A 19,634-nucleotide genomic window follows, 5' to 3' on the forward strand; every position below is an offset into this window, starting at 1 on the left:
GATTTTTATGTTATTCTTATATGCTATCTTCATGTTGAAAATTCATGAAGGATCAAGAATCTTTATAAATACTTTTGAATGTTTATTCCATTCTTATGCCATGCCTTATATTTAAGGATACCAATGTGAGTATGTATAAAAGATTTAGACTTGCAAAGTCACAAGAAGAAGTTTTAGAAAGAAAAGATTTTTGGGAGTATCCTTTATTCTGAGAAGGGGTCATCGTCTAGGCCTAGGGTCCTGACAAAGGCGTTGACTTCCTGAAACTACTTGTGCCAAAGTAGGGAGCACACGAGCCGAGGGTTTCTTTGCTGAGAATTTACTTATCCATGCTAAGGTATGAGACATGAGCGCTGAGATCCATAAAGCGAGTGGCACCTCGTGGATTTGGCCTATTCGATCAGGTTGGCATCGAACCCGTGCCGATCACACGGTGACTGAGACATAATTAAGTCAGGATAGTTGGAACTCCCAAAGTATAAAGTGAAGTATATTTTTTTAAGAAAGAAAAAGAAAAGAATTTCTTTTAGAATATTCAAAAACTGCTATTATGCAATTATTTAGAATTATTCTTATAAGCTTTATGTTTTACATGCATTTAGAACCTTTGCTCATAATGTATATGTTATTAAAGTTTCGCCCCTGTTGTTGAGACTCACTGAGTACAATGGATAGTACTGATGTTCTCTTTTGGGAACCTACGTTAGTTTGCGGTACAATGTAGGAACCGGATTTGCAGGCGAGCAGGCTACGAGTTAGGACTTCCTTCCTTTCTAGTGCTATTGTTGAGCTCCACTTTTGTTCGTGGAGTATTCCTTAGATTCATTTTTATTTAGCTATTTCTTTGTTTACTTAGAGAACTGGCCAGAAAATCTCATGTCCTGAGCAGTGCGTCAGTTTATCAGTAGAGGCTTTATAGACCTAGTCGTTGAGTTAAGATTCAGATGTTTTTGATAATAACTTAGTAGTATTTCATTGGTTACTATGAATAAAGTTTTGGAGTTGATTTATGTAAATGTTTAAATTAATCAAAAGTATTTGGTTAGAGTATTGCCTTGTTACATATAAAGTTTGGAGTTATAATAGATTTGATAAGCAAAGATGGTTCGCTCGGTCATGTTTAGTAATCAAGTGTCAGTCCCGGCTTGTTCAGAAAATGGGTCATGATAAACTTGGTATCAGAGCCACAGGTTTATGGAGTCCTAGGGGTCTATGAAGTCGTATTGGTAGAGTCTTGTTTATGTGTATGAAGCGCGCCATACTTATAAACATGAGGCTACAAGCATTTAGGAAAAGTCTCTTTTTTTTCATACTTTAGATCGTGCAACAGAATCTACCTCTAAGAAATTATCTAATTTATTCGTTGCTCCAAAACTCGCAGAAATGGCTCGTACTCGCAACTCTGACACCGATACTCAGGATGTTGCTCAAGAAACTATTGCTACTATTGTGGCTCAAGGTAGAACTAAGAAGGCTTTGACTCAGAAAAGGAGGGGAAAATCCACAAAGGGAGTCCAAATACCCCGGGTTGAACGAGAAGAAGGGGTGGAGCATGATGATCCAGTACCTCAGGATCTAGTACCGCCCCTAACAGCAGCCCCGGCTTAGGCAACTATATCTCCCGAGGTGGGTCAAATGTTTAATGCTGTCAACAATGCTATGGAGATGTTTAAAGCCTTTATGGCCAACCAGAACGAGAGAAGAGAAGAGATTCCACCTCAATCAAATAGACAGAGCAATTCTGAGTCCTCAAGAGTGAATGAATTTTTAAAGTTAAGTCCTCCAGTGTTCCATGGTTCTATAGTTGATGACGATCCGATGTTGTGGCTGGAGGGTGTCAAGAAAGCCCTCCGAGTGATGAAAGCATTTAATGATGAAGTTGTGGAGCTAGCTGCTTACCAGCTTAGAGATGTGGCCGGTGTTTGGTTTGAGATGTGGGAAAAGGAAAGAGATGAAGATGATGGTCCGCCTACTTGGGAAGAATTTGAAGAGGCCTTCATTGCTAACGTTATCCCATAAGAGGATAGGGAAGCTAATGCAACAGAGTTCGAACAGCTCAAGCAAGGGAATAAAAGTGTGCAAGAGTACTACATGGAATTCATAAGGTTAGCTAAGCATGCTCCTCACATGGTGAAGACTGAAAAAGCAAAGATTCACAGGTTTATTGGCGGTTTAGCTTACCACATTAAGGATACAACATCAGCTGCAGCAGTAGGGATGGAAGCCTTCTCCTCTGTTGTGGGATTTTCCAAGCACTTAGAGAAAGACAGACAACTAAGGAGAGAAGAAAAAGAGCATAACAAGAAAGCCCGGACAACGGGCAAGTTTAATGGTACATCCAGCGGAGGTGGAAGGGATTCCTCTAATAAGGAGTCATTAGCACCAGCTCAGTCCAGTCATCAGTCAGGTGGTGGGCCTTCCTTCAGACGTACTCAGAGTTATGGAAATTAGTCTCGCCAGAATCAGAATTTTAGGACATCATCCTCACATAGCCAGAATCATGTTGAGCAAAATTCACACCAGCAAATTCTTTGTGGAACATATAAGTGGCAGCATTCAGGTCAGTGCAAGCTCGGGTTTCATGGTTGCTACCATTGTGGAGACATTGGTCATATAAAGTCCAACTGCCCAAAGTTGCGACGTAATTTCAGTGGTGAATAAACTCGTCCTTCTAGTCCTCAGCTACTGCAGTTGCACCCCCTCAGGCTCGTGGTTCTCATAATCAGACCGAGTATGGAGCAGGCAGAGGTGCAAACCGAGTTACTCAGGGAGGGGGACAACCCCGTTTGTTTGCTACACTTGATCGTCAGAGTGCAAAAGCATTTGCAGAAGTTATTATAGGTATACTTTTAGTCTACTCACATAATGCTTATGCCATAATAGATCCAGGTTCAACGTTTTCATATGTGACTCCATACTTTGTAATTAACCTCGGACTAGAACCTGAACAACTTAGTGAGCCGTTCCTAGTATATACTCTAGTTGGCGAGTCAGCAAAAGTCACCAGAGTCTATAAAGGTTGTATAGTTTCGGTCCAAGGTCGCAACACCAAAGCCGATCTCATAGAGTTAGAAATGGTGGATTTTGATGTGATCATGGGTATGGACTGGTTGTCTTCCTGCTATGCGATGTTAGATTGTCATGCCAATATAGTCAGGTTCCAATTTCCAAATGAAGAAGTCTTAGAGTGGAAAGGTAGTTCAACATCGCTTGTAGGTAAGTTTATTTCTTATCTTAAGGCACAACGAATGATAGGTAAGGGGTGTCTCGCCTATTTGGCTCACATCATTAATCCAGAATTAGAACCACCAACTCTTCAGTCTGTGCCAGTTGTTAGAGAATTTCCAGAAGTTTTACCAGATGACCTTCCCGGTCTTCCTCCCGAAAGAATCATAGACTTCGACATTGATCTCATGTCAGGCACTCAACCCATATCTATACCTCCTTATAAGATGGCTCCAGCAGAACTTAATGAGTTGAGAGAACAGTTGAAAGACCTTCTTGACAAGGGTTTCATCAGACCGTGTGTTTCACCGTGGGGTTCCCCGGTCCTGTTTGTCAAGAAGAAAGATGGGTCTATCAGAATGTGTGTCAATTATCAGCAGTTGAATAAAGTTACCATTAAGAACAAGTACCCACTGCCAAGAACTGATGATTTATTTGATCAACTTCAGGGTGCCAAGTACTTTTCAAAATAGACTTGAGGTCGGGTACCATCAATTGAGAATCAGAGAAGAAGATATATCTAAAATAGCCTTTAGGACTCACTACAGGCACTATGAATTTCTAGTAATGTCCTTTGGGTTGAAAAAAGCTCTAGCTGCATTCATGGACCTCATGAACAGAGTTTTCAAGCCATTCCCGGATACCTTTATTATCGTGTTTATAGACGATATTTTGGTATACTCTAAGAGCAAGGAAGAACATACAGAACACCTTAGAATAGCCTTGCAAACCTTGAAGGAGAATGAGCTTTATGCCAAGTTTTCAAAATGTGAGTTCTGGTTGTAGTCAGTAGCATTCTTAGGCCACGTGGTATCTAGTGAAGGAATAAAAGTAGACCCTCAAAAGACAGAAGCAGTCAAGAACTGGCCTAGGCCGACAATGCCAACCGAAATCAGGAGCTTCTTGGGATTAGCTGGCTACTATAGAAGGTTTGTAGAGGGGTTTTTGTCACTTGCAGCTCCATTAACTAAGTTGACTCAGAAAGCAGTTAAGTTCCAATGGTCAGACGCTTGTGAGCAGAGTTTTCAAGAGTTAAAGAAGAGGTTGACTACTACACCTATGTTAACCTTGCCGACAGGTTTGGGTGGGTTCACAGTGTATTGTGATGCCTCCAGAGTGGGCCTTGGTTGTATTCTTATGCAAAATGAAAAAGTTATTGTTTATGCTTCCAGGTAGTTAAAGAATCATGAAAAGAACTACCCCACACACGACTTTGAGCTTGAAGGAATGGTGTTTGCATTAAAAATATGGCAAGCATTCTGAAGTGTTTACAGATCACAAAAGTCTCCAGTATATTTTCAAGCAAAAAGAACTAAATTTGAGACAAAGAAGGTGGCTCAAGCTATTGAAAGATTATGACATCAATATCCTTTATCACCCGGGCAAAGCTAATGTGGTAGCAGATGCACTTAGTAGGAAGTCAATAGGTGTCTTGGCCCATCTTGGTGTACAAAGGCAATCTTTGGGTCGAGAAATTCAAAAACTAGCCAATGATGGAATTAGATTGGATGAGACCGAAGAAGGAGATAGAACTGCTTATGCCTTAGCACAATCCTCCCTTGTTGCGCATGTTAAGGCTAAGCAAGATGAAGATCCGTACTTAGTGAAATTAAAAGAAGGAGTCAGAAACAAAGAAATCACTGCTTTCATTCTAGGAAGTGACAGAGTTTTGAAGTTGAATGATCGGTTATGTGTGCCTGATGTAGATGGTCTTAGGAAGGCCATAATGGAGGAAGCTCACAGTTCGAGGTACTCTATTCACCCAGGTGCTACCAAAATGTATCTAGATTTGAAAGAGTTATATTGGTGGAAAGGCATGAAGAAACAAGTAGCAGATCATGTGGCTAAATGTTTAAATTGCCAGCAAGTCAAAGCCGAGCATCAGAGGCCTGGTGGCCTAGCTCAAGACATAGAGATACCACAGTGGAAGTGGGAGATGATTAATATGGATTTTGTAGTAGGTCTACCTCGAACATACCGTAAACATGATTCAATTTGGGTTATTGTAAACCAACTGACAAAGTCCACACATTTCCTACCAGTAAAGACGACAGACTCCGCAGAGCAGTATGCGTAGTTGTACATAAAAAAATAGTCTGATTGCATGGTACTCCAGTTTCAATCATATCTGACAGAGGCCCTCAGTTCACGACACATTTTTGGAAGGCATTTCAGAAAAGATTAGGTACCAAGGTCAATTTAAGCACCGCATTTCATCCACAGACCGATGGCCAGGCAGAAAGGACCATTCAGACTCTCCAAGATATGCTGCGTGCGTGTGTTATAGATTTTGGAGGTAATTGGGATGATCACTTGCCACTTATAGAATTTGCTTACAATAACAGCTATCAGGCCAGCATTGGTATGGCTCCTTATGAAGCGTTGTATGGGCGGAGATGTAGGTCTCCAGTGGGTTGGTTTGAACCAGCAGAGGTGCCATTGATTGGTCCAAAATTTGTTTGTGAGGCCTTGGAGAAAGTTCATCTAATTAGAGAAAGACTTAAAGTGGCTTAGAGTCGTCAAAAGTCTTATTCTGATAAGAGGCATCGTGAGTTAGAGTTCATGGTTGATGATAAGGTGTTTCTGAAAGTTTCACCAATATAAGGAGTTATGAGATTTGGTAAGAAAGGGAAACTTAGCCCTAGATTTATCGGACCTTATGAAATTCTAGAAAGGAAAGGAAACGTGGCTTATAAGCCAGCGCTACCAGTTGAGTTATCCTTTGTTCATGTTGTCTTTCATGTGTCTATGCTTAGAAAGTACATTCATGTTGAGTCGCATAAAATACCTGCCGATACCATAGAAATTAAAGAAGGTTTGACTTATAAAGAGGTACCTATAGAAATTCTCGATAGACAAGTAAGGAAGTTGAGAACAAAAGATATAGCATCGGTAAAATTTTTGTGGAGTAATCATGATTCAAAAGAAGCTACGTGGGAGGTCGAGGAAGATATGAGGAAGAAGTATCCTTATTTATTTGAGTAACAAGGTATGTAAACCTAGGTTTGGCTTGACATTTATATTTCATTTAATAAATACAAGTTAACAAGTGTTTATGTCCTTCCTAGATTATATTTAGTTGTTGTAGTGATTTAGTTTATGCCAGAGTATATTTAATTCATTAAAGTAATTTTTATATTTAATTCATTAAAGTGATTTACTTTTGCGAAAGTGTTGTGCTTTAGATTCTTGTTAGTTATTGTGGTACCTCCTTGCCGGAGTGTGAGTAATTAATTAATGAGTTGTGTATGGTGCCTATGAATGGCTTGTTATGGTATATTTGGTTGTTGGTGGTGTAGTTGTGGTATTTGTGACAGGGATAGTTTTTGGATAGTCCAATTTACAAGGGAAACTCTGCCAAATTTTTTGAAATTTAGGGAGTTAGCCAAAATTTTGAGTCCCTTGGAAAAGTGAGTAGTGGTAGGAAAACTTAAGAGGTTCAAGAACCTAAAGAATGATTGTTAGCTTAAGAATAAGGCCCTAGAAACATTCGAGGACGAATGTTTTTAAGGAGGGAGATTGTAACACTCCTCAAATTTATAAAAGTTTCAAGATACGCTAATTATAGAACTGAATTATTATTATTACTATTATTTTATCTTGCCTATAGTGAAATATATATATATATATATATATATATATATATATATATATATATATATATATATATATATATATGCGTGTGTGTGTGTGTGTATACACTTAAATAATTGGATATACAATTAGGGGAATATTAATAATTTTAATATCAGTAATATTTAAAAGTGGGTATCATTAATTATTAGTTAAGGCAAAACAAAACAAAAAGAAAAAAATAATAAAACAAAACAAAAAAAGGCTTAAAGCCTTGGAAAGGGTAAGAAACGTGTGTCATTCAAAAAGCAAAGGCTTAAAGCCTTAAAGCAATACAGAACTAATGTTCTGTTTATTCACGCCAGGCATAGAAAACGTTTAAAGCCTTACGAACAGAGGCAGCCAGGAATTGCTCACGCATGAAAAAATTCTACGGTTCATTATAACTCACTTATTCTTGAACTCAGGTATATAAAATTTCCTATTGTCAATTATCCTAAAGTAGTAATAGGTAAGAATTGAATGGTTAATTCCCTTCTTCCTCTATATCAACAGTAAATTTCATGTTTAGGTGTGAAACTTTAAAATTGATTAAAATGCACTGGTTGTTGTAGAATCGATTGTTTGACGGGTATAAATTGGACTGGGGTCTACGTATTGGCTCAAGGAGTTTTGAGGTGAGTTGATATAACCCTTTACTAAAGTGATTTAACTCACAAAAGCACGCACACAAGGTATTTGATGAATTGCATAAAAGAGTTAATATATACTTAATTGGAGTAGTAAGTGCCTATTAGCTTAGAATTATTTTCTAGCTAAAGTTTAGATGATTATTTGGATTTATGTGCATAAATTTTAGATTTTTATGTTATTCTTATATGCCATCTTCATGTTGAAAATTCATGAAGGATCAAGAATCTTTATAAATACTTTTGAATGTTTATTCCATTCTTATGCCATGCCTTACATTTAAGGATACCAATGTGAGTATGTATAAAAGATTTAGACTTACAAAGTCACAAGAAGAAGTTTTCGAAAGAAAAGATTTTTCGGAGTATCCTTTATTCTGAGAAGGGATCATCGTCCAGGCCTAGGGTCCTGACCAAGGCGTTGACTTCCTGAAACTACTTGTGCCAAAGTAGGGAGCACACGAGCTGAGGGTCTCGTTGCTGAGAATTTACTTAGCCATGCTAAGGTATGAGACATGAGCACTGAGAACCATAAAGCGAGTGACACCTCGTGGATTGGGCCTATTCGAGCAGGTTGGGATTGAACCCGTGCCGATCACACGGTGACTGAGACAGAATTAAGTCAGGATAGTTGGAACTCCCAAAGTATAAAGTGAAGTATATTTTTTTAAGAAAGAAAAAGAAAAGAATTTCTTTTAGAATATTCAAAAACTGCTATTATGCAATTATTTAGAATTATTCTTATAAGCTTTATGTTTTACATGCATTTAGAACCTTTGCTCATAATGTATATGTTATTAAAGTTTCGCCCCCTGTTGTTGAGACTCACTTGAGTAAAATGGATGGTACTGACATTCTCTTTTGGGAACCTACGTTGGTCTGCGGTACAACGTAGTAACCGGATTTGCAGGCGAGAAGGCTACGAGTTAGGACTTCCTTCCCTTCCATTGCTATTGGTGAGCTCCGCTTTTGTTCGTGGAGTATTCCTTAGAGTCATTTTTATTTAGCTATTTCTTTGTTTACTTAGAGAACTGGCCAGGAATCTCATGTCCTGAGCAGTGCGTCAGTTTATCAGTAGAGGCTTCATAGACATAGTCGTTGGTTTAAGATTCAGATGTTTTTGATAATAACTTAGCAGTATTTCATTGGTTACTATGAATAAAGTTTTGGAGTTGATTTATGTAAATGTTTAAATTAATCAAAAGTATTTGGTTAGAGTATTACCTTGTTGCATATAAAGTTTGGAGTTATAATAGATTTGATAAGCAGAGATAGTTCGCTCGGTCATGTTTAATAATCAAGTGTCGGTCCCAGCTTGTTCAGAAAATGGGTCGTGACATGCAGCGTCGACGTCGATATCAGAAAATGAAAAAGAATCAAGCTTTAACAGAATTCTGTTTTCTGGTGAAGCAGCCTAGGAATGTACTGTTTGATAGGCAGTGGAATTTAGTGGATATGGGCTCAGCTGCTGTGGTTGTTGCTATGCATTTTCTCTATCAATTTGCATCCTTTTAACTTTAATTAGGCTGCTATTGGAATTGCATTTGGCTTATACATAGACTTTTGGGTATTACTCTTTCTTTTCACAGAAACTTGTCTCATAGAAGTTTCAAAATTCCCAAATAGTTAGAATACATTTTTACCTATACATAAAGGCATAACAACGCAAAAGAAAATAATAATCTATATAGATTTGAACTGCAACATATATCAGTAACATGATTCACAATTAAAATATTTATGATACACAACTAAATCCCTCAACCCCCACGCCAACTGTTACTTTTTTACCACCAAATCTTTTAACGGTACTCTCCTACTAAATAACAAAAAGACAAATCCCTAATTTTTTTTATTTTCCTTATACCAGATTATACTCATCGTCTCCAAACTCTTCAACCAACCAAACATCCATTCTATTTTCTCTAGAAGTTCAAGCATTAGTACATCCAAGGAAGGCGTGTATTTTGTTTAAACTATCTTACAAAACATAACACATAAGCAAATTCGTTCACTATACCCCATTTAATTCCAATTCCAATTTCATCACCAGGTTAGTTCACTTTAGATTTGCTCCTCCAATATTCATATCTTCTATATATCATATTATTTTTTCATGAATATTTCCTTTTACATGTTATTTTGATATATTTTACTCTTCCAAAATTTTATAGCAGATTAAATGGAATTGGTATCTGCTACTGGTAAGGAATTTAGTGCGTCAGTGAATATTCCGTTAGAGATTACCCTACTACAGCAGCTTTTGCCAGTTTTAGCTCGGCAAGAAAGGATGTTAAAAATAAAATTGAAGAGATTTTCATCAACAATACAATGTAACCGAAAGAACGAGGAATTAAGTGTAATCAGAAATTGTAGATTCAAGTTTGCGAGACTAAAGCGAAAAGTTTCATTAGTTGAAAAGAAGTACAAGTATCACCCAAGAAAGAAAATAGTTCTGTTTCTATACTTGGTGAGAAAATTCACAAAATTTATGAAGTTAATCAACTTCGAAGGGAGACATGTGCTGCCTCAAAAAAAATGGTATGTTGTTCTTTACCAAGCTTTATTCCTTAACAATAGTGCCAAATTTGTTACTTTCAATTTTTGTTGATGTGAGAAAATAGAAAAATCGCATCACAATCTAAGTATAGCATGCTTATATTGATATCACAAAATTTAAACTTGACAGGTCATTATGCAACAACTTGGAATTTTGCCCCCCCTACGTACACATGCCAATATTGTGGTGCTATTTTATGGTATGAAGAACGAACAAGAAAAACTACACAGACATCACACCCTAAATTCTTATTGTATTGTTCGGAAGGCTGTGTACGGCTACCGTTACTGACTGAACCACCACCCTATCTCAAATATCTTTTGGGAACAGATTCTGGACAACTAGGTATCAACTTTCGAAAAAATATCAGGGCTTATAACTCGATGTTCGCATTCACATCTATAGGGGGCGAATTGATGGATCTATTAATCGTTCGAAGGGGCCGTATGTTTTCAGGATGAGCGGTCAGAATTACCATCACATAGGCTCTTTGCTACCAGAAATTGGGAAGAAGCCACAGTTTGCTCAGCTTTATATATACGACACTGAAAATGAGATAAGTAACAGAATGAGTTGGCTGTTGCAAGAAGATATTGATCCCAAGGTTGTTCATGAATTATCTCAAATGTTAGATGAGCATAACATTTTGGTAAAAACATTTAGGATGGCTAGGGATAGATATAGAGAGCATCCAGAATCTGTGTTCCATCTACAGCTACTATCTGATAGGACAAGAGATGGTCAACAATACAATATACCCACAGCCTCTGAAGTTGCAGGATTAATCGTTGGTGATCTTACTGAAGAAAACTTCAAACGAGATGTTATTGTAGAACATCGGAAAAAGGGACTTCAAAGAATCACAGATTTACACCCAAGTTTCATGTCTATGACATACCCATTAATACACCCATATGGCGAAGACGGATATAGACTAGGAATCTTTTGGCAGACGTAAACAACAGAAATTCCAAGCGAGAAAAATTAACAATGAGACAATTCTATTGTTTCAGGATACAATAAAGACTTAATGAGGGACAAACTCTTCTACTAGCAGGCAGACAATTGCAGCAGTATATCGTTGACGGTTACATGCATGGCAATAGAAGAAGAAAGATTCCGCTATATCCGAAATAATAAAAAAAAACTCAGAGTTGATCTTTCTGCTGGATTAATGGATGTTGTTCTTAGAGGTGATTTTGATTGTTCAATGGTAGAAAAAACTATTATAGTACCTTCATCACACGCTGGGGGACCCCGATATAGGGCACAAAATTATCAAGATGCCATGGCAATTTGTAGGTGGGCTGGATATCTGGATTTTTTCCTTACTTTCACTTGCAACCCAAAGTGGCCAGAAATAAATGAAATGCTCCGCTTAAGTAACCAAGAGGGCGATGATAGTCGAGTTGACATCATATGCAGAGTTTTTCAAATAAAATTGTTCCAGCTAATGCAAGATTTGAAAAAGCAACAACCCTTTGGGAAAATAATCGCCTGTAAGTTCCTCCTCATTACATACTCATTGCAGGCATCACTCATCTATCAATAAATTAGCACGAAATGAGTATTAGTAATATGTCTTTTTTGCAGTTAAATCTGTATCATGAAAACAAATTTTATTTTATCCTAAAGGATTTATGTTTTTAGACATTTCATTATGATTAAACCTCCCCTTGCATATATCATATCAATGAGAACCAAAATTCTGATGTTACATATAAAATGTTATCAAAAATATATTTCAATCGTAAAATTTAAGTCGTTAAATGAAAAGTGATTTTTTTTTTTATAATGAATGAATATTGATCCTATTAAATCTGACGAGTTATGTATTTTTTTTAGAAGCCAATAGCACTGTTGATTCATCTTGACATTGTTAACAATAATTCTTCACTCCAAATATATGACATATATTCTTCTTTGGGAAAATAATTGGAAAAGGCAAAGATTAAAATATATGTAATACCCTAAAAGAAAAGAAAAAAAGAAACATGACCATATCTTTTCCAGAAAATCCAAAAAAATGGATATGAAATTTGTGTAAATTTAGTAACTTAAGATTCTTGTTGTTAAAGGATTTATTTGTTTTTTTTTTATGTGCAAAATAATTTTGATAATTAAGAAAGTGATTGTCACATATTAGCAAATTAATTAATTTTATTAAAGCAACTTAGAACAATATGTCGATCTGGTAAATAAAGTAAAATGAAAATAAATAAATAACAAACAATTCAATAATTTGGTAACATCATAAAAGTAAGAGCAAATGGCGAATATATTAATGTGAAACAACAATACATCAAATGTTGCTATCTGGTGAAAGAACAAACAAAAGGTGGAACTACTAATTGCCATATAAATGTACAATTAATGTTGAAGGAACTAAAAAATTTCCTACCACTCCAAGTTAGTTCTTGAAATCCAACATCATACATTTGAAATAATATTTTTGTACTTTAATGCAGGATAGTTATTTGAATTTAAAGGGCAAAAAAGTTATTCTAATGTTTCGACAATATCTTTGAATCCTTATTAATTTTGCATGTTGTCTTTAAAAAATATTTTTAATTTGTTAAATATATGTCTCCTTATTAAAATTGATGTACTGTAAGACATCTAAAATCTTTTAGAACTTTGAAAAGCCAAACTTAAAATTGTGAAACTGCAAAAGGTTAACTTTAGAAAAACGAATAGTTAGACACATCCAATATGAGGTAATAAATTCTATTAACATTTAATAGTAGATTTTAAGATATTATTTATTATAATTTTGTGTTTACATTCTTGTCCAAAAATATTTACAATATTGTTTAATAGAAGGGCGGGCAATAGTGTCATTCAACTTTATAAGGATATTTTGGTATTTTAACTTTTCACTTGAGATGTTCCCGCTTATACTATAGTATGATGATGATATATAGTCATCTTTGACCTTAATAATATGTTTGTTTACTTTTATCTTTAATTTGTTTGCTTTATCCTTCTCAAGTACGAAGAAATGTATTCTCAATAGATACACAATAAAAAACAAAATTAAGGTTTGATTTAGTTAACAGAATTATAAGTCTTCGTAATAAACTATTAATAGGAATTTAAAAGTACTACTTTGATGAATATTTAAAAAGAAAGTCAGCTTTATGTTTTGAATAAATGATGGTATGATTATTAATTTACTTCCATCCTAACTATCACCATATACCATTAATTCTGTAGGTCTATATACAATTGAATTTCAGAAAAGAGGACTGCCTCACGCACATATACTGCTCTTCCTGCATCCCATATTAAAGAGTCCCTCCATAGACCATATTGATAAATTAATAGCAGCAGAAATACCTGATCTGGAGATTGATCCTGATGGTTATAATGCCGTCAAGAACTTCATGATGCACAGACCCTGTGGAGAACTCAATCGCCATTGCCCATGTATGAAGCAAGGAAAGTGTACCAAGCATTTTCCAAAAAAATTCAACGATCGAACAACTTTTGATGCAGATGGATTTCCAATTTATAAGAGAAGGAACACAGATACTCAGGTCAATAGAAATGGTGTCTTATTAGACAACAGATATGTCGTACCTTACAATAGGAATTTGATCGTCAAATTTGATGCACATATAAATGTTGAGCTATGCAATTACTCAAGGTCGGTGAAGTACCTGTTCAAATATGTCAATAAAGGATCCGATAGAGCAACGACAACTGTAGAATGTACAGATACCGATGTAGAAATTAATGAGATTAAAAGATATCTAGACTGCAGATACATATCAGCTACAGAAGCTTGCTGGAGGATCTTTAAATTTGGCATACATCATAGAGAGCCAGCAGTTGAGCGATTGCCATTTCATTTAGAGGGACAAAATTCAAAAATATTCGAAGAAGAAAGGCGAGTAGAAAGTGTTCTTAGTACACCAGACATTGAAGTAACAAAATTCACGGAATGGTTTGAGGCAAACAAAAAATACACTGAGGCACGAGAGCTCACATATTCTGATTTTCCTACACATTTTGTCTGGAATTCAAGAGACAAAACTTGGACCAAAAGGAGAAATGGCAATGTAGTTGGTAGAATTTACTTTGCACATCCTACAAGTGGAGAACGTTTTTACATGAGAATGCTGCTTAATTTTGTCAAAGGATGCACTTCATTTGAAAGCATTAGAAGAATAAATGGAGTAACGCATGACAATTATAAAGATTCATGCTACACTTTAGGATTACTAAAAGATGATAAAGAGTGGAATGATTGCTTGGCTGAGGCTGCACTTTGGGCAATAGAAAACGAGTTGAGAAATCTCTTTGTGATGATATTTATTCACTGTCAGGTAACTGATTGTAGAAAAATTTGGAAGCCCAACTTTGAGATTTTATCAGAAGATATAATATCATTACAGAGAAAGAGATTTCGATTAAAAGATTTACAGTTGACAAAAAAACAACTTGAAGCATATACATTATTTGAGATTGAAAGCATCCTATTGAAGATGGGAAAAAGTTTGAAAGACATAGATGGAATGCCACTCCCAGATTCAGCTTTACTAATATGTCGGAAATCGTCTTATCAACGAGGAGCTAGAGTATGACAAAGATGCTCTAAAGATAGTGCATGACCAATCATTCGCTCCGTTAAATGCTTGCCAAAAGTCAGCGTATGAAGCAATAATAAATTCAGTTGAGAAGGAAGAAGGCCGTTCATTTTTTATAAGTGGACATGGTGGTACTAGGAAGACATTTCTATGGAATACAATAATAGCCAAGATAAGATCATACTCAAGAATATTTCTCCCTGTTGCTTCTGGAATAGCTGCTTTGTTATTACCAAATGGTAGGATAGCTCATTCACGGTTTCATATTCCTTTGGATGTTAGCTCAGAGTCAACTTGTGAAATAAAACAAGGCAGTCAATTAGCTGAACTTCTCTTGAAAACTTCCTTGATCATTTGGGATGAAGCGCCAATGGAAAATAAATTTTGTTTTGAAGCCTTAGACAAAACCTTGAGAGATATCCTCCGAGTGAGGTATGAAAATAGTTCTGACAAACCATTTGGAGGCCTTACAATTGTATTTGGTGGTGATTTCCGTCAAATACTACCAGTAATTCCAAAGGGTACACGAGCTGATATTGTTGATGCGTCACTAAACTCCTCTTACTTGTGGCCATTTTTCACAATTTATGAGTTGAAGCAAAATATGCGTCTCTATAGTGGAATAGTAAGTGATTCTGAGGCTGCTAAAATATCGACTTTCGACAAATGGTTGCTACAAATTGGAGATGGCTCATTTTACGATGATATTAATAAGGAGCTTATTAAATTACCTCCTTATGTATGTATCAAACCATCCAACGATCCAATCGGATCAATTGTCGAGGCAGTTTACCCATCCCTATTACAGAAGTACAATGACCCAACATATTTGTAAGAAAGAGCAATACTAACGTGTCACGACCCCAACCCCGGTCATGATGGCGCCCAACATACTGCTAGGCAAGCCCGACCATTCAACAACATTATCCCAAATTCTTATTCAGATTATAGATAAATATCACAGAGAATTTACTAAGTCATTTCATTCAAGTGTATAATTAATAATAAAATCTGCGGAAGTTCAATTAAAATACCACACCATAGCCCAACAGAATCCGGTGTCACGAATATGAGCCTCTAATACAAAATATCCACCTATTACAAGTCTGTCTAGGAAAAATACAGAATAAACGATAGAGATAGAGGGGAGAGATCAAGGCTGCGAACGCCATGCAGCTACCTCAATACTCCCGGATACTGCCTGCTCAGCTAAACAATTCCTCACTTAGCATGTGGTGTACCTGGATCAGCACGCAAGGTGCAGAGAGTAATGTGAGTACTCCGACCCAGTGAGTAATAAACATAAATAAAGGCTGAGAATAAGAAATCATGGAAAAATACAAAGTAAACTATAACTGGCAGTTTAGAACAACAAATAGTGAAGCAACAAGTCAATTAAGTCAGAGTACCAAATACTGAGACAGGTATAACAGATAAAAACAAATGCATGAGTGCAATGCAATGCATATGATGGTACACTCTAGTACCCACTGCGGCGTGCAGCCCGAGCCATCCATTTATTTATCGTCGGCGACGCTCACTGGGGGTATGTGCAGACTCCGAAGGGGCTCCTACAGCCCAAGCGCAATATCAAGCCATCTCGTGGCATCAAATCTAAGCCCTCGGCCTCATATCAATCTCAGTATAATCACCCAGGCTCTCAGCCTCAATACCAATGTAATCAACCAGGCTCTCGACCTCAATATCAATATAACACTGCTGCGGCGCGCATCCCGATCCATGCTCAGTCCAGAAATCATCATAAGCCCCTTGGGCATTTGTAAAACTGTAGTTCTCAACCCGAAATATCATTTAGAAATATCATTTAAGTTTTCAAATCTTAGAAAGATGGCTGAGTTTGCAAAACAGTATTTTAAACCTTGGACTGAGGTCAAATGATATGCGAAAGCAGTGATATCAATCCCTGAAGGATTCAAATAATTGCCAAGAAGCCCAAATGTAACAATTAAATCCAAGTAAGGATGATTCTCAATTTAGTTCAAGTAGAAAACACGGTAAAAACATCTCTCGGGGCGGACCAAGTCACAATCCCCAACGGTGCTCTACCCCACGCCAGTTATCCAGCGTGCAAGTCACCTCAATATAGCGTTACGATGTGAAATTCCGGGGTTTCAAACCCTCAGGACATCATTTACATCAATTACTTACCTCAAGACGGTCAAAGTTTAGCTCGCTATGCCCCTTCCTCTCAAATTACCCTCCTCATGCGACGAATCTGCCCAAAATCACAACGAATATGTCGCATTATGCTAAAGAGACAATACCCAATCAAAAAATATCAAAATTCACAAATTTGACAAAACCCGAGCCCCGGGCCCACGTCTCGAAAAATCAGAAAATTAACATCACCGGATTCCTTGTCTCGCCACGAGTCTTTACATACCAAGAAATCCCAAATCCGAGTTCAAATGACCCATCAAATCCTAATTGTTTAGTTTCAAAATTCAAGCCCTACTTCTTGATTTGTAGGCTTATATTTCATGAATCTCTAGGTGGAATTCACAATAAAATCGAGTTCTAAGTCCAAGAAACTTACCTCAAGTCGTTCCCCCCTTGAATCCCTCTTTAATCTCCACCAAGAAGCTCTCAAAATGATCAACCATGGAGGAAAAATGACCCAAAATCGCGGATGATTTGTTTTGTAAACTCAAATTTTTCGGAAGTACTGTTCATCCGTGCTGTTACTATACAAGCGCGTGGTCACTGTTCACCCACGCGGTTACTGTGCACGCGCGGTTACTCTTCACGCTGCTAAAAAAAATACAGCAGCAGCCAAAGAAATTGCAGAACTTTTTGTTTTACTAAAATGGCTCTAACTCCATCATACGAACTCGGAATTCGATGATTCTTATTCCTATGAGTCACAAATAATGATACAAACATAGTCCTTCAATCGAAACTCAATTCGGAGCTCGTTTGCTCAGTGCGATATCCATTTCGCTCGTTAAACAATTAACTCATGTTTCGTGTCAAAAACCCAATTGCGACTTGATGAAATTAGACCAAACTTTCCAGATCACTCCTATAATTTTAAATTCTGGAAATCTCGAAATAAAATTTCGATCTCTAGAACTAAAAATGGACCTTTGGATCATTACATGCTTATGCTCAAACGACAAAAATCTTCCAAAAACTCTTCCAAAACTTATCCGAGCCTCATGGGACCCCGACCAAACATGCCAACATAATTCATAACATTATTCAAACCTCTTCCAATCATCAAAACACCTCAAACAACATCAAATTACCCAAAACTCATCGAATTCAAACCTAATTTTCTAAAAACTTCAGAAATACTCTTTCGATCAAAAACCCAACCAAACCACGTCCGAATGACCTGAAATTTTGCACACATATCCCAAATCACCTAATGAAGCTATAGCAACTCTCGGAATTCCATTCCGACCCTCGGATCAAAATCTCACCTATCAACCGGAATTCGCCAAAATATTAACTTCGCCAATTCAAGCCTAATTCTACACCGGACCTCCAAAATTACTTCCGATCATACTCCAAAGTCACAAATCATCCCCCGAAGCTAACCGAATCATCGGGATTCAAATCCGAGCCCTCTAACACATAAGTCAACGTTCGGTTGACTTTTCCAAAATAAACCTTCCTTAAAGAGACTAAGTGTCTCATTTCCTATTAAAACCAATCCAAATCAACTCGTTCATACCCAACACTGATAATGAAGCATAAAGAAATAGGAAATGGTGAAAACGGGGCGGTAACTCACAAGACGATGGGTCAGGTCGTCACATCCTCCCCAACTTAAACAAATACTCGTCCTCGAGCGTACCCAGAGTTGTCCTAGAAGCTAACCAATAGCTGAACGACTTTACCAAGAATATACCCGTGGGTGATCCCACACTACCCTATCTCGCATAGATCCGATAACACAACATAGCTGAAATTTCATAATCCATCTAATCCATAAACCATAGAACCACACTGCACCTTCCGAAATCATACACAAGATTAGAACTTCACATCCATACTCAGAATAAGCCCGAACCAGCTGTAATAACCCATACCTGCAACATTAGGTGCAATTATCTGATATACCACATAACTCAAACAATCGGAATGATAATTTCTATTCACCGTAGCTGCATATAATAATCGAATATCGATAGGAAACCTCTTAACAACTAAAGCCTCATTCCAACACTTTCACATACTGCCAATGATAAAGGAAACACACAATAAATCATAACCATTTCCTATGTCAACCATTCATGAAGTCATTTCTCTCCTGGTAATTACCATAGCAAATTTTGAATCGAACCTCAATATTTACCCATCACACATACTGAAATCGAATCCGTTCGCATTCATTAATGATTTCAAAGATCTCTTCTGACCAAACACACTACTCAGGTGATGTGACGACCCGACCCGTCATCTCGTAAGTTACCGCCCCGTTTTCCCCATTTCCTATTTCTTTATGCTTCATTATCAGTGTTGGGTGTGAATGAGTTGATTTGGATTGGTTTTAGTAGGAAATGAGACACTTAGTCTCTTTAAGGAAGGTTTGTTTTGGAAAAGTGTTGACTTATGTGTTAGAGGGCTCGGATTTGAATCCTGATGATTCGGTTAGCTTCGAGGTATGATTTTTGACTTAGGAGTGTGATCAGAAGTAATTTTGGAGGTCCGATGTAGAATTAGGCTTGAATTGACGAAGTTAGTATTTTGGCAAATTCTGGTTGATAGGTGAGATTTTGATCTGAGGGTTGGAATAAAATTCTGAGAGTTGTTGTAGCTTCTTAATGTTATTTGGAATTTGTGTGCAAAATTTGAAGTCATTCCGGATTCATTTTATACGTTTCGGCATGCGCTTTGTAAAAGGAAAAGTTTAAAACTCATAAGTCCGAATTGAGGTGTGAATTGTAGTTTCGACGTTGCTGGGCATGATTTGAAACTCCGAGTAAGTCCACATGATATTTTAGGACTTGTTGATATATTTGATTG

The 19,634-nt window shown here is 36.9% G+C and overlaps 2 protein-coding genes across 2 annotated transcripts; both read left to right on the top strand.

The window, feature by feature from the left end:
* Window positions 1-10,504: 10,504 nt before the first annotated feature.
* On the top strand, window positions 10,505-11,005 carry LOC142170407 (uncharacterized). The gene has a single exon (XM_075232307.1). The coding sequence runs from the start codon at window positions 10,505-10,507 to the stop codon at window positions 11,003-11,005; it is 501 nt and encodes a 166-aa protein (XP_075088408.1).
* Window positions 11,006-11,143: 138 nt separating this feature from the next.
* Window positions 11,144-15,474, top strand: LOC107790380 (uncharacterized). The gene is made up of 3 exons (XM_075232309.1): window positions 11,144-11,546; window positions 13,264-14,630; window positions 14,698-15,474. The coding sequence occupies exons 1-3, from the start codon at window positions 11,144-11,146 to the stop codon at window positions 15,472-15,474; spliced, it is 2,547 nt and encodes an 848-aa protein (XP_075088410.1).
* Window positions 15,475-19,634: the final 4,160 nt, after the last annotated feature.

This window comes from Nicotiana tabacum, chromosome 16 (genome assembly GCF_000715075.1).
Source record: "Nicotiana tabacum cultivar K326 chromosome 16, ASM71507v2, whole genome shotgun sequence".
In the NCBI taxonomy this organism is placed as follows: domain Eukaryota; kingdom Viridiplantae; phylum Streptophyta; class Magnoliopsida; order Solanales; family Solanaceae; genus Nicotiana; species Nicotiana tabacum.

What these genes read in the sequence shown, in the direction of transcription:
- LOC142170407 (XM_075232307.1), top strand. Translation starts at nt 10,505, where the DNA reads ATGAGCGGTCAGAATTACCATCACATAGGCTCTTTGCTACCAGAAATT.
- LOC107790380 (XM_075232309.1), top strand. Translation starts at nt 11,144, where the DNA reads ATGGCAATAGAAGAAGAAAGATTCCGCTATATCCGAAATAATAAAAAA. An exon ending in CTTTGGGAAAATAATCGCCT is followed by an intron (nt 11,547 to 13,263) that starts GTAAGTTCCTCC and finishes TTAATTCTGTAG; the next exon opens with GTCTATATACAATTGAATTT. An exon ending in CTTATCAACGAGGAGCTAGA is followed by an intron (nt 14,631 to 14,697) that starts GTATGACAAAGA and finishes GCTTGCCAAAAG; the next exon opens with TCAGCGTATGAAGCAATAAT.